This window comes from Neolamprologus multifasciatus, chromosome 11 (assembly GCF_963576455.1).
Source record: "Neolamprologus multifasciatus chromosome 11, fNeoMul1.2, whole genome shotgun sequence".
NCBI lineage: Eukaryota > Metazoa > Chordata > Actinopteri > Cichliformes > Cichlidae > Neolamprologus > Neolamprologus multifasciatus.
In genome coordinates this window covers 22,286,954-22,303,159 of record NC_140449.1, presented here as the reverse complement: position 1 = coordinate 22,303,159, position 16,206 = coordinate 22,286,954, and the positions used below count along the sequence as shown (strand labels likewise).

At 41.5% G+C, this 16,206-nt stretch overlaps 1 protein-coding gene across 1 annotated transcript in view; it reads right to left on the bottom strand.

Annotated features, from left to right (window-relative positions):
• The window catches only part of ephb6 (eph receptor B6), a 47,207-nt gene that overhangs the window by 26,125 nt on the left and 4,876 nt on the right, over positions 1-16,206 (bottom strand). The window contains exons 2-3 of the mRNA XM_085176888.1: positions 10,049-10,113; positions 3,653-3,925 (exon numbers count right to left, since the gene is read on the bottom strand). Of these exons, the coding sequence (XP_085033014.1) occupies positions 3,653-3,925; positions 10,049-10,113 (338 nt within the window). The remainder of the gene's footprint in view (positions 1-3,652; positions 3,926-10,048; positions 10,114-16,206) is intronic.

Genomic DNA, 16,206 nt, shown 5'->3' with positions numbered 1-16,206 from the left:
TCCTCTGATTCCTCATCAGGCTTTGATTTGCATTTTTAAAAAGCATTTAACTTCCCCAAGGAGAAACGCATTCATCTATACAAACAGAGAATCCCTCCCACTGATGTCTCCTGATGTAGTTCAGGCAATTCACAGACTCAGTAGCTCGAAAAGCAGCAGAGGAAAAGCACTAAATTAAACAACACCAACAACGCTAAGTGCTTAAATAAATAAATAAATCATATGGGAAGTGTCAGTCTTCACTGACAACACGTGGGGTTCAGAGATTTTTCCGCACTCCGTAGAAAACGGTCATTATATGTGTTAAGGATGTAATTAGTGGGGCTGAAGTGACATTTATGGAGACCACAGTGACACTAGATTGTGCTTCGCACCAGTGTAGTCTGAGGATGGTGTCACTTTTTCTTCAACAATCAGTGATTATACAATTGCTCAGTACCATGGGACATGATAGGATTCACTGTTTTGATGGAGCATTAGGGGAATAACAATCAATCACCAACACAGCTCGAGTTTAATGACTCCGTCTGCAGGTGGCCTTGCAGCAAGCGGTGACAAAAAGTCAGGATTTAACACTTGTTCAAATCAACTGTGGCCATATGAGCCTCAATTAGAGATTAGTTACTCAACTTTTTAGATTTCCAGTTGATGTGTTTGTGTAGTTCTTGGAGGATGCTGAGCAGCAAAACAAAACCAAAACAAACAACAGGATATCTCAGTGCAGTCTGCAGCCCAGCATGTTAGGATTAGTGCACGCAAACTGCGACGTGACTGCCTTGCAACAAGCTTTGTAAACCCACTATTACATTTGTATAAAACTGCTAAGTGCTAGAGTAAACACTAGATAAAGTGGTGAAAGAGTTCCAAGTGGGAAATCTGTGATTAGGAAGACTTAACAGGCTGTTTATCGTCTTAATCTGTCATTGTTAGTCTATTATATATGGTTTACTTATTTAGAGTTACAGTATGTTTGTTGAATGTAACGTAAAAGTCTTGGTAGTTTCTATCTAATGTATCAACGTATATTTCATCTGGATGAAATATGCAAAAGAATAAAGTTAGAATAAACAACACTAATGGAGTCAGTGAAAAACATCCATCTATCCATCCATTCACTTCCACGGAGGGTGCTGGAGCCTATCCCAGCTGTCATAGGGCGAGAGGCGGGGTACACCCTGGACAGGTCACCAGTCTGTTGCAGGGCTAACACACAGAGACAGACAACCGTTCGTGCTCACATTCACTCCTGCATTCACACCTATGGTTGTGGTTACCACTGTGCCACTGTGCTAACAGGTAACAGTTTTCTGTCTCACTCGTGATTGTGGAGGAATTTTGCCCCATTATTCTTTACAACATTACTTCAGTTTATTAAGATTTGCAGGCAGCTCTGTTCAGGTCCCTCCACAGCATTTCAGATCTGGACTTTGACTTGGCCATTACAACACTTTGATTCTTTTCACTTTCAGCCATTCTGTTGTAAATTTGCTGCTGTGCCAAACTATTTGCTATACAGAGAAATTAATGTTTGACTTAATGACCGCAAGGTACCCAGGCCTTTCGGCTGTAAAACAAGCCCAAATCATCACCCCTCCTCCACCATGCTTGACAGCTGCCCTATTGTGACAAGATGTGACAAGACAGAAGTCTTGTGGTTTGTTCACATGTAACTTTGCAGACCTGAGCCGAGCTTAGACAAGAGCCTTTTCTCCTGGCAATCCTTCTAAACAAGCCAGTATTCTGTCTTTTTCTTGATCAAATGTCATGAACTTTAACTAACTGAGGCCTGTAGATTCAGAGATGTAGTTCTTGGGTTTTTACCATTTCTCTGAGCATTGCATGGTCTGACCTCGAACTTGCTGGAACATCCACTCCTGAGAAGATTGCGGCGTTATCTTAGCACACACCTGAATGCTCTAGAGCAGTAAACTGCCAAAACATCTGCTTTTATTAAGCTGCTCACACTTGTTGTTGAGCAATTAATCAAATACATTTGACTTGCAGCCTTGCTGCAACTCTTACGTCTTCTGGGTGCACTGTTTCTACAGGACTACACAGAGTCACATGAAAACTTTCTTTTTCATGTGACCATCAAACCCCAACCTGAAATCTTTAATTACCAGTCATAAAACACAAAAGCCTGAATAAATACTCACTGTTGTTACAGTTGCCACATTTAGTCTGTTTAATACTACATATGTAATTTATTTATCACTATAATTTGGCTTTTTTTTAACATTACTTACAGATGGATTATTTTCAATCGAAGATTAGTTTTATTATAAATGTCTAGGTTAGAGTCCACTACTTGGGTTGCTGCTAGTTTCTTTTTTTTCTCAAGATCAGATGAGTTTGTTTCATATCCAGATGTTAGAAGAGTGTTTCTAGAAATACTGCCAGAACTGGGTGAGTGTTTGCTGCCAAATTAATTGTTGGGCTTGTGAGGATGTTAAGCCCTGTGACCTGAATTTAGGCTAATGCACGAGTGGCACAAGCTTAGGCAACAAAATTTCAAAACATGCCTGTCAGAGGAGAAACCTTTCTTCATCTTTTTGGTCATTTTTGCAGTAGAGACAAAGTAGAGACAGACAGGAAACACAGCAGGAGACAGCCGTGACATGACATGCAGTCCTACCAGCTAGCTAGAAGTCAAACATGTGCTGCTAAGGACATTTTAGCCCATGTGGTGCACATGCTTTGAATTTAGCCATCAGATTAGCTTTTCTTTTAGAACTTTTCTTTTGCTAAGTTCTGGTGCTAACCACATACACTTTAAGGGCCCTTTTCCAACTCCAGATTATTATTCTTGGACTCTGTTAATGTAGCTTTGCATTGTTCACATTTCAAAATAATGATATTTATCATATCCTGGATCTTAGTGCAGCCTATCGAGTCCATCCTCTGTCTGAAACAATCAGTTTTTAGCGCTTCTCCTTTTAAGCCAACTTTCTTCTGATTGGCTAAATCATCATTAAACTAAGACCAGCACTGCCAATACAAATACCAATAAGGACACTTTTAAGCTATAAAAGCAGGATATTTAGGGGAGAGCAGTGTCTCATGATTTATGAAATGAAACATCAACAATTTGCAAATTCTGAATATTTTAAAGACCACTGTGATTTTCAAAAAGTTAACACAAGAAAATGCACCTTTGAGGTTTTCATGTATTTTGAAACTCAGTTTTTTTGAAGACCTGAAATGAAAATGTGCCCATCTCTAAAGCGCCTCGGGTGAATTTCTGTTGTTTAAATGTGCTATAGGCTATAAATAAAATAAATGTGACAGTCAACACAAAAAAATGTTCATACTTTTTTCATAGTGCATGTATAAATAAATAATTTATTTAACACAACACACAGTGTGCTACATACTGAACTCATGGGAAAGAAACGAAGTACCAGCGCTTTCACGCTAGTATCAATCCAGGGACATTTGGCTCGATCTGCCAAACTTCTAGTAAAAACTGCCTGAAACTAAACACTCAGAGCAGTCTGAAGCTGAGCTTTTGGCTCCCATATGATTGAAGCTGCCCATGTTTAATATGAGTAGCCACCACTGTAAAACTATTTGACAGAAAATGAACAACAGTATAATACATCATCTTTAGAATTAAATGCATTATCGCAGCTCATCCAGTGTGTCACCGTACCTCAGCTACCCAAGTCCTCTCCAGCTCCCTCTGGGAGTCGGCCTGCTTGTAGTATAGAGTGAGTGTCTCCCTGCAGGCGGGCGACGGTGAACGCAGGCTCGCGCAGTCTCGCACAGAAAAACGCAACGTGACAAACACCCGTGGAGCCGAGTGGCGGTACAGGAAAGGAGTAGCCAACCAGTTGTCCTGCTGACGAGGATTTTGGTTGACATTGCAGACTTCAAAGGTTCGTATGAGCTTCCCTCGGTCATCCAGGACGCTGACCTCATCCCACTGGAAGACAGAAACAATATTATGAGCTTGTGTAAACTGAGCTCAGCAAAACAGAAATAAAACTATAAGCACAGGGCTCCAGAATAGGCCTGTATAAACTGTTAAAACGCCGGTATGTTTATGACATTTCCACAGCCATGAATCTTACTCATGACTTAGAAGGCGGTTTACATTTTACAAGGAAAATATTGAACATATTGCTGCTGTTGCTGACATCAGCCTTGTCCTTCACTGGGTGTTCTCTATGGAGGCTACATGAGATAAGTCTGATAGAGCAGTTGGGGTTTTTTTTGGGTTTTTTTGCTGTAATATCACAGGAAAAGCTTTTGTTCCCTGTCCTCACTGATCTAGGTCGCCTCTATAGTGCTGCAGAGTAGGCTCTCTAATTACTTAATCAATGATTAAAAGAACAGTAATTTAATTAAACAGCTCCAGCCTTTCATTTAGAGCAACATGTTTCAGGTGTTGAAGACAAAACTGTGTTAACAGGGACGGTTCAGCTCTCACTGTGGTAAAGCCTTTGAGGCTTTAGGGTTTTGGTGATTTTTTCCTGTTTGTGGTGCTTAAAAGTGACATTTAACAAGACTGATGCACAGCAGCACTTTGACCTAAATGCTTACATTGGCATACAAGCTAGCTATTATTTGGTACTTATTCTAGCATGGTAGCATGATGACATTACACAGAAAAGCTATCATTAACTGACATATTCAACTGCACTGTCTTTGTAATGGGTTGTTTTTTGTTGTTGTTTTTTTTTTTTGCATTTTTAATGCCTCTACACTGAAGTATTTTTGAAAATTGTGTTGTATGCATGGTTTTAAATGTTGCAGAACCTGATTGTGACCTGACAACGAGGGATCTACACAGTTATTATTGATGAAAATTGCATTACGGATTCTTGCAACAAATTTAAATGTTATAGTCTTGTCCTCATGAGTGAAAACTAAACATGCTTAAAGTTGCTGAAATAAACATAATATATACAAGAACTGGGATTGTATGTGACGATCAGATTGGTCCACCTATTGAGGATAGATGCAGACATATATATGCTCATTATATATGATCATTAAAGTAAGGTTTATCAAATGTCTGCACGTAATGAACCTGTCTCCAAACACTCATGGTCAGGACTTGGACTGATTACATTCACTCTCAGATCGGCGAAGGTTTGGAAGTAATTCCAACCTAATTTATAAACGCAGACAGATTCCCAACATGTTGCATTCAGTCCAGGTTAGACTGCACCAGTTGTATTCTGATTATATTCCTATATCAAAGCAAGTGTGCAAAGTGTGATTTTGCAGTTTTGCAGCATCTGCGTCTCTGTTTGTAGAGGAATTTCTAAATTTCTGTTTCAGATCTGTGAGGTTCTGACTCGACTTGTGTATGTAGACAAGACAAGTCACAGTTCATCGATGTCATATCACAAACAAACTGCATGTAACTGCCAACTTGACTCCATTCTGTTGCAAACTGATAGCAGACCTTTTTTAATCACCTTTTTGACACACCAAAGTCACTCTGAAGATGACCTGGTCCCCATCTTCAAAGCAACCAAAGGTATTAAGGTCATAATTTTATCGTCACAGTTGTTGTACTTCTGGTCTTCAGCCACTGTTTTCCCTGGTGTGACTGCAGCGTTAACCAGTAATTTCAGCTGTGAAGCCTTGGGGAGTATGGATTTCTGTACTTTCATTCACCCAAACTTTGTTGAGATATTGGACTGAAGCGATGACCGTCATCCTTCATGTTAAGAAAAAGGATAATCAATGTATGTTTTCAAAAAGTCTGCACTGATTATATTTGTTAATCAACAGAAGATAATGTCAGTGGACCATTTCCTTAGTACAAAGTACAAAATACAGAGCAACAAGGACGCCTGTGAAAAGACATATTGATGCTAGAATTTCTTCGACGCTCAGATGAAAAATAAATTCTATTCGCAGCTGTTACTCTGAGGTGGAGGCCGAATTATCAGAGACACATCTGAAAGAGATAAACTTTTTTTTCATGCCTTGACATATCTAAAGGAAAGAAAGAAAGAAGTTCACGGGCGATGCTGGCACTTTGCAATTTTAATATGTTACATTAGTATAATGCTGTATTATAATAGCAATTAATGCGTATTATACAGTGACTTGTTTTTTTTTTCTCTCGCACTAGTTTTGGCATTTGCATGTGCACCATTGTTCACATGTGACAGGTGGCAGACACTTGTGTGCCTGACTTAGGGCAGCTGTTGTGCAATAAAATCAGCAGATTTTGTTGCATTTTTAGGGAAGATGAATCCACGGTAGATGCGCAAATGTATGTGAGTAAAAGAGAGTCGCGCATGGAGAAAATGAAGCAGCCCGGAGACAAGGCTCTGGATGAGACTTTGTAAGATGAGACAAAATGTTAATGTAGCCGCAGGCTTTAGTTTCACCAATTATACAGTGCGTTGCGTTGAAGGATGAAAAGGATCTGCTTTAAGCCTGTGTAGCCCTGAGTGACAAGCAGGGCCTTTTCTGTTGTAACACAGAGGAATTATGTATTAGGCCTCATCATCATTATTCTCCCTATGACAATGGCAAGAGGACAAAAGGTCCTGACACCCTATCAGGGTGTATTTAGAGTGTGTGAATCACTGTTTGTGCATGTTAGTGTATCTCTGCATGCTTATGTCTCCTTCTCTGTGTGGCTCTGACAGCCAGTGTGAACAGAAATCTACTGAGCATCGCACCATGAGAGAGTGCATTCATATTTGGTCCAGCTGAAATAATGATAAGATCAGTGAGCAGATAGAAAGAGCCGGAGTCGCTGTCAGTCTAATGGAGTGAAAGGGCAGTTTTCTCTCTCTCAGGCTTTGGTTCACTCTGTCAGACCAGTGTATGAGGGAAAACGGACGAAAGAGGGGGAACACACCGAGCTCATGGTGGGATGCAGGGATGCGGATGGTGGAGGGAGAAATGTGGGAAAAATAGCAAACAGAAAGAGTATATGAGCATTTTTTGTGACACGCGGCGGTCGGTGCGGTAAAAGCTATGCTGAGTATGTGGCCAGGCAGGGACTTTTAGGTGGAAAGAGAAGCCGCCGTTGTTCGTGTGTGGCATTGCGTGCAGCTCGCTTCTGTACCTTTGTGAAAAAAACACAGCTTTCATTTGTTTTCTGACCCTAAACCCCCACCTCACTCCCACCTCGCCTCCTGCCCCCTTCCCTATTTTTCCACGTCTTGTTTTCTTCCTCTCTTATAAAGGAAAGAAAGAAAAAGAGGAGGAAAAAAAACGGGCCAGATTGGGGAGGAGGGGGCGGATGAATTGTTATAGGGACGACTCATCTTTGTGATTTAATTTGAACCGAAATGCCAGAGAGCCACGCAACCTCTGCAGCGACAGAGGACAGGGAGGGGCAGGGCCTCGGACACAACCGTGGACACACAGACACAGATACACGCAAGCAGAGAAAGGCACATGCGCATATTTATACACAAAAACGAAGAGCAGGGAGTGAAAATAACAGGAGGGTGGAAAAAAATAAAAAGGAAAGTCTGCAGTGAGACTGGAAGTCTCTGCTGGTTTGACACTGAAGAAAAATAAGGGGGCAGAGTGGAGACTGACTTGGGGGATAAAAAGAAAAAAAATGAGGCAAAGACCCAGTGGCTCTGTGGCTGTGAAGGGCAAAGGGAGAAAAAATTAAAAGAGGGAGGAAAAACAGGCAGAGATGAAGATGCTTGTCAGTACATTGTAAAAATGGGAAAGAAAGAAAGAAAGAAAGTGCAGGAAGAGAGAAAACACATTAAAGAATATCCACAAACCCTAAAGCAAAAGAAGAGATGGGGTATGTAGAAGGGGTTAAAAAAGAAAACACACACACACACAAAGACACACACACAACCTCTCTCGCTCTATCCCCCTTTCTTGGTCTGTCTTTCTACTTCTCTCAGCTTGATGCCCCGGGTCAAATAACCATATCTCCATCTCAGAAGCACTTCTCATCCAGGGACTATAAAGGAAAAAAAACTCATGCAAATGCTTGACTTGCTCATGCACACACACACGCACACTCAAACACAATTGGATGCTCTCCTATTAGCAGCTGCCATCATGGTTCACAAGTTCCTAACACACATGAGGCCCTAATTATTCAAACATCATGTACAATTATGCTCTGACACTGGAGGCCAGACGAGGGTGGTAATGTATTCCTGCCAGATGTTGGTTAGTAGCTATTAGACTCCATCCTGACAATAGCTGGTCACAAGAGTCAACTCAGTTTTGTTTTGTTTGTTTTTCTGCCAAAAGTAACAAATAAATGTTTAGCATTCGGCCTGTTGTGGTTGAACAGGTGATGTCCATTTCAAATGGAGTCTAATAGATGCATCAATGTAGTGTTTTGGTAGGAAGGGTGTAACTACGAGCCGTATTAGAACTGAGATGCAATCACAAAGAAATGAATGAATTTAACAATCGGATTGGCCCCCAGGAGTTGACCCTCGCACAGTCACGCAAGTGACCTCCTCCTTCCTCCCCCAAACCTCCATACACACACACACACACACACACACATATTTACACAGCTCAAGGCAAAGCAACAACCTTGAATACAAATCAACTCAAAAGGGAGATGGGAGATCTACGGCTCAATCTGAGAAGTTTAATTATGAATGACGGCACACACACACACGCACACACACACACACACACGCACACACACGCACACACACACACACACACACACACACACACACACACACACATGCACACACACACACACACACACACACACACACACACACACACACACACACACACACAGTGGAGTAGAACAACAGATAAAAAGAATTGGGGGAGCATTTAGACCTTGAAGGTTATCTTAAAGGAAAGGTGAGTTCCTGCCCCGTCTAAGACTGTGTTCAGCGCTCTTGAGGTATTACCAGTGACATATGCCAGCCATTCAGGAAGATAATAATCCTTACCTCAAGCCATAACTAAACATAAAGCATTTATAACCTAATTCTTAATAATCTTTGATCTGCGACTTCTGTAAACTCCAAGTGCTGTTGTGGAGGCCTGCTGCACATCTCAGTCACCCTAATCTCTCCACTATTCAAAAAGTCCCAGAAACAAAAGTTAATACAGCACCATCCATGCTTGATTGTTATGTGTGAAAGTGAAAAGATGGTGGGGAGTGGATTACATTCATCAACAAATGTTGATAACCAAACAAACTGATCATTCATGAAGGCAGTTGTCTGCATATGTTTGTTGTTCTGGTCTTAAAGTGTTTTATTAACTGAATGTACAGTAGCTCAAACCTAATAGACTGAATAACAAGGCACAGGTGATAGAAGGACACAGGTGGAAACAATCCACGGTGGATGCATGGTGAGGTTGGGGAATAAAAGCCCAAAGGCATGAACGGAACAGGAAGTAAAACTAGAGCAAGACTCTGGAGAAAACTCACCTTCGAGGCACAACAGAAAGAAATGAAGGACAAGTGGCTAACACTGAGACATGAAAGGTAACATTAATATGTGATGACAGAGACCAGAGAAACTGGAAGAACCATAAAACCAGCCAGCGTAACAAACCAAAACACAACACAGACAAAACAAAACCCCGACACCACGACATGTCTACAGATCTGACATTTCCAATATCTTCAATCTGTTCAACCTCACCCAAAAGACTTTTATCTGAGTTTAGTGACTGGCATCTAATGAATTTTGAAAATCAATCAAGATTTTCTTGTTGTTCAATGAACATCCTTGGCTTTCCATTATTTTCTAACCCGCATGTGCCGAGCAATAAATCCAGAGTGTAAACAGCAAATCGATCAGTATTAAAACGAATATCAGTTGCAGTCCTGTACCATTTATCACCATTATCGATTTAATGTCTAAACTTTACCACCAGCTGCCTGACAGAATGATAAAAAACGTTATAAAACTAAATGTATTATTTCATAGTATCCTGTTTTAAGCCCTCATTAGCATTACAGCACAAGGCCCGACTAACAATGCGATTATAACCCGACACTTCAAACATCAGCATGTGCGACACGTGTATAACACATTCTACAGATGGCTTTAATGCTGCAACAGCTGGAAAACGTATTGACACTCAGCTCCCTGCTTACCCCCGTATCTGGATAGGTGATCCAGCCCAGCTCTGAGGTAGACTCTGTTGTGTCCAGCAGCATCACTGTGGGACGAAGAAGCAGAGACAAAGAAAAGGTTAGAAAAAACAGACAGGAAACAGTTGCGTATGCTTTCATTTTAACGCAAAGAAAACAGGCAGACGTGTGCGCGAGCTTTCAGTTTAAACTTTGATTTCAGCTCAAGAATTTAACTGAGAAACGGAGTCGGTGCTATAAAAGCAAAGTGACTGTTAAACAGAATTTGTAATCATGAGATATTCTCTGAAGGACTGAAAACCAAATAGTGTGTGAGGCTGTGAGGCCATAAAAACATATAAAACATGGATTTGCTCCAGTGAAACTGAAGCAGAAAAGCACTTTGCAAAGTATCCCTTTTGAAGGCGGTTGTATAATTAATCCTTTTTTTTCCTTTTGTAAAATACCACAAGTTGTTGGAACCATTAGTCCCATTTTCTTTGATTTTTCTCCCACCACATCCAATAAAATCCAGGAGAGCTCCAGCTGTGTGCATCTGTCAAATTTAATGACTGCTATAAAGTGATGATGCACTCTGGCACACTATTCTGGTGTTTGAAAAATTAAACTGATTGACCTGATGGGGCACTGTGATTAAAGGTCAAATTTCCCAACTTTAAAAGGCCATAACAGTTACTGTCACGATTTGTTGAAACTTGCCGTGCTGATGCTTTTCATAGCTTGTCCCAAAGGGAACCTTCGTCATGTTTCGGGCAGTTAATATGTTCTGTGTTCCTCTTTTGTTGCAGGTTTTGCTCATTAACCCTGATCAAGAGCGAAAGCACAAGAATAGCATATGAGTTTTATGCTGGAGTGTGTTTTCCCATAATTTGCTTTAAGTGCTTCAAAAAGCAAGCTGGCAAAGAAATTACGCACACAGACACACACATGCAAAGTGACTTTAATGCTGAGTGTTGCGTGCTGACACATGGCAGCTTCCCACACAACAACTGAAGCCCTTGAATTTTCCATTAGCATTCCAAAACCGTGGTGGCTGCCGCTCCTTCAGTCTGGCACAGTCTGCGCTCGGTGCTGTTCAAGAGCCACCGACTGAACGCGGGCCAAAGTTTGTCGTGCACGCAGAGGTACCAAAAACATCAGACTTCAGATTAGGATGCTTGCACAGATGGAGGTAATGGAGGAAAACGCTCAGTGCCTGATTGCATCAAGCACAATGCTAATCAACTAAAGGGCTATAGACACGTATACACACAAGACATTGTGGGAGGCCGGCAGCATTCGCCTCTGTTTACAAATAAATAATTCTTCTCATTGTCGTTATACAATTTTTATGTTTTTGCTTCCATTGCGTGTCACACAATAATTCACCAGAGAAAAGGGGCCTCTCTTTTTTCCCGCCTCTCTCACTGACAGTCAGACAAAGGGTGGCAGAAAAATATTATCTACATAATCAGCACTCGCACACGGGCATTTGAAAAGGTTCCCCGGTCCACCAAAACACCAATAGATACATTGTGTCTCTCTCCTTCTGCCAGTCAAACACAGAAGTACCCTGTGGCACCGTGAGCACACTCAATCCTGTCGCATGCCCCAATAAATAAAACAAATAATAAGAAAACTATATTATTTGTGTCTCATGACATGAATCGACCCCACCCCTACTGTTCTCTGACTGCTCTGTAAACAGATTTTTTCGGATTATAGTCACAGATGGACACCCCGCAAATCTGTGCTTCGAGCCTTCCTTTCCCTCCTCTCTTTTTCCCCCCTTTCCAAACCCCTCAGCCTGTCTATCCGTTTTCACCCACTGGCTGGTCTTTATGTCACTCTTAGTAAATTCACACATTTTTCCATGGAAGTTCTCCAGGATTTGGAGTGATATGAATTGTATCTAGAAGAGAATACAAATAGACTGTGACAGCTAAGGATTATATGCAGCCACAGGCATCAGAATAAACAGTTTTTAGTGCCGCGCACGTCTGGGAAGCTTGGCTAGTGGAATTTTGGAGGCAATCGGGATAAAATCAGCTAAAGGAAGAAAGCTAAACTCACCAAGCCAGGGATGTTTAAACCTTCAAATTTTGATAGTGTCCATTAGTGAGACACCTTTCAGGCTTTGTTTGACTCCAGCTGGAAACGGTGTGCCATTCCAGCTGTGCGTGATGGCATGCAAACTCATTAATGATTACTTTCTTGGCCCTGCGAAAAATAATCTTCAGTTTGTCAGATTGACTAACATGTTATATGTGACCTCATTAAGCACCATTTGATTTATATCAGATAAGCAACAGACACAAATGCTGCAAAAGTGTCATTCCAAATTCAATTAACCTTCTGCTTCAGGGCACAGTCATGCATAAATAACACGGAGCAAACTATTTTTGACATTAATATTTATGCCTCTACTATTTAGTTTCTTGTCGCTGGCCCTTGGGGACAGAGGTCCTTACATCGCCTCCGCTCTTTCTTCCCGGGATAAACCTGTACATGAAGATTACATGGAGGAGCGTTCAAAGTGCTTCATGCATGTCTCATTGCGTGACATTAGCATGTTGAATAATTCACCATGGCATCCTAAGATTAGCGTTGAAGTGGTGTGTTATGCACACCTTTCAAAGATTAGTTGGAGCTTGGGCACCGTGGCTCTGGTGCGCGTCTGTTTGTGTGTGCGTGAGACAACCATGAACAAAAGAGAGGGACATTTACTGGCAGGTCCACTTGGCAGTAAAAGCCCCTTTATTTAACTCTCAGACAGCCCACTCCATGTGCGCAGAGCACTACAGCATCTCCGTTATTGGTCCATCCGATGGCTGAGATGCTCGAAGTTTGTCCCTGACAGTTTGACGAAGTGCTGAGTCTGCAATCTGAGCCTGAGTGCTGCGTTAATGCACGCTGGCCTCTTACGTCCTCCTGTTCCACTCTGATTTTTTTTACTCGCTCTGCTCGATAACTCTACCTCCATTTTGTCCCTTGTCCCTTGTATCCTCCTCCTCTTTGCATGTGTGTATTATTCATCCAAAATGTGACAGTGGGGTCTGTCAGATAAAGAGAAACACTCTTCTCCGTTACTGATGGCAGCTCTGCTGTTTGTGTGGAAAGTGGTTTGATACTCAGAGAGAGAAAAGGGGGAGACAATATAGTAGACAAAGCGTCATTATGGAAGAAGAGGCTGGCGGGATTGTGTTTGCGCATATGAATGTGTTTCTTTTGCTCTTTCCCCCTCTCTTTCTGTCCACGGTGTGGGTGTAAATGCTCTTCTGCCTTGTTATAGAGGTGACCTGCATTAGTTCATGAATGTCCCCTCCGCCACTGGAGTGCTCACTTCAGCTGAGTGACCCTCTCTGCTCTCTCCATCCATTTCTCTGAGTCCAACACTTTTCCTCTCTGTGCAGCCATGCATACACCGACACTCTCCAGTGCTAAGTGTAGTGCCGTTGTTCATGTCACGCCTCTTTGACAGCAGATGTATGCTACTTTAACGCCAAATTTTGCAAGGCAGTGAAGCCCCTCCTGACTCACTCTGAAAAGAAATTTGCTGTAAATATTAATGCCTACTAGAGGGATCCGAGTGTAAATTATGCCTTAACACCAAAGTGAATGCACCAGCAGAGAAGACATAGTCAGCGAGCTCACAGGTAACAACACGTTACAGAAACACACTCATGCACACACACACAAAAACAATTCCCACAGTGCCTGCAAGCGTTTTGAGCAGCGGTCAGCTTGTGTTTTGTCTTTTGTCCACTCATCCACCCATCTCCACCCTTTCTTGATACACTCCAGATGCTCCCTCCCACAGACAGTCAGTCAAGGACAAGGCCCTTACCAAACCCTCATTACAAACAACCACAGTGAGAGAGTGATACGCCAAGTCAGAAAGAGAGCAGGAGGAGGTTGGACGAAAGGAAGGAAGGGGATTAACATGTCTCCAGAAATAAGCATGCACATGTCAAAGGGAGTTATCCCAAAAAAACTGAATGAAAGCGCAGCTGCACCAAAGAGCACAAACAACCAGGTTAGATGATCAATCCCTACGTGCAGGCAGCAACAGGCACAGGTAGGAGGACACATCAAAACAAGTGATTCTCTGTCTTGATTACAGCATGTTTGCTAAAGTAAAACTGGCAGGCCTGAAGATGTTAAAATTATAGTTTGACTTCCTGAGAGAAACAGTTATTTGCTTTCTGTCAATCTTGTTGGAATAAAAACCTGTTTTAGTTGTTCAGGCAAGCTCACAGGCAGATTGAAATAACAGGCATTAGTGGGATGGTGGCAAGCAGCAACCACTGCAGTTGAAAAAATGAAGCCAGCACAAAGTGCCAAAAAGTGCAGCTCAAATGGCTGACTCCAAATGTGACTGAATCCTCGCAGACGCCATGTTAAAATGTCCAAATAAACATGTTACAGGCTGGTGCAAAACACAACAGCTGGATGGATTTTTTTTTTCAAAATTTTCCAGTTTAAAATGTATTTGCTTTTATTTTCTAGCAGTTATGCAGCCAATGTGTCACCTCAGCTAACTAAATTGGACTTTTGTTGTTTGTGCTGTTAGGGCCTTTTACATGTTTTTAGAACAATTATCTGACAGTTAAGAAGAAGTCTGTGCTCCAGTTTTGATGAGTGAAATCCTAATGTTTTATTTATTTAATAGCTCGCACTAATCAGGTATGTATCCATACAGTCTATTGCTAAGCTAGCTAGCTAGCAGTACTTGATAACTTAGCATTCTAAATATAGTCAGTTCTGGCTCCAAAAACCAAGATGGTGACGTTAATGGGTCTCTCAACATTCCTGGAAGGGATTCATAGTGTTTCACTTTGTTCTTCACACCAAAAGTGCCACAAAGAGCTGTAACAAATGAAAAAAGTAAGCTTGGGAAAGAAGTTCAAACCCAGCTTACTTTCACACTTCTTCATAGCTGGCCAATCACAGTGTGAAGTGGGTGAGAATATTGTATTGTCAGTTTCAGAAAGTCACAGAAATGGTCCGACAAAGGCCTCCAAATCTGAAGGTGGTAAGGAATATATGACTAAATAAATTGTAGGTGAACTAAATTTAAATGTGGAGACTGACTCTTATGTCTGGTGTTAAATAGGAGACACAAACTGCCACTTAGCTTAGCTTAGCAATGAAGGTGGAAGGTGGGTAAAATCTGTGTGCCAGTTCTCAAAACCTCAAAACCTCATAACCTCATAACAAAGGATTTGTTGATATACTGTGGGTCTGGCATGTTGTATTTCAAGGCCAGGGTAGCAGTTTCCTGTGTGTTTGTGTGGCGCTAAGGCAAGCATCTGCAGGTTCTGATTTAATGTCTGCAGTGCAGACATGAGGGAGGCATCAATTTTCTAACCTCAGTATTGTGACAAGAGCAGATAAAGGTGTAACCTACTAAGTTAAAAGTATTTACTTTTTCTTTACGTCTGCATCTAATAATAATTTTATATTTTTTGTGTTTAATCTACGTTCACATTCACACCTGAGGTTGCCCATGGTAACCCCATGCAGCTATTTGTGTTGTGGAAGAAGCTGGGGAGAATGTGCAAACTCCACGCAGCAAGCCTCCAATCTTGATTCAAACCCAGGACCTTGTTGCTGTGAGCTGACAGTGCTAACCACCACACAGCCATGCCACCCTGCATCTCACCCTGTAACAGCAGGGAAAGGCTCCAGCAACCCTGAATTAGGTAAGCAGAAGGAAATGAATGGATGGATCTGTGCCATAGATATGTCATAACTGCAAAAACTATTTGAAATGCAGAAATATGACTAAACGTTATCCTCAACCAGCACACGATTAAACATGTTGGCAACTCCACGACCGAGGTATAACTCAGGTGTAACTTTCTCCTCTTCTTTGATCAAAGGACTTGATTTTAAAGTCAGGAGCAGATCAGAAATATTTCACTCGTTCGTTTTTGTCTGAGAAGTTCAACATTTTGGAAAGACAAAAACAATCGTGATACAAGTTTTTACTCATCCACCAGGTCAACAGTGACGAATGCTAGGGGTATAGATAGAGTTGAGCTTTGTTAAATAGGCAAATGTCACCTTTCAAATAAAGTTTCATATAATTATTTTGGCATAACAGCTTCAATTTTAAATAGTTTTCACTTAATCCAAATAAGTAAAAGTACTATAAAAAGTGGGGGACATTAACCCAA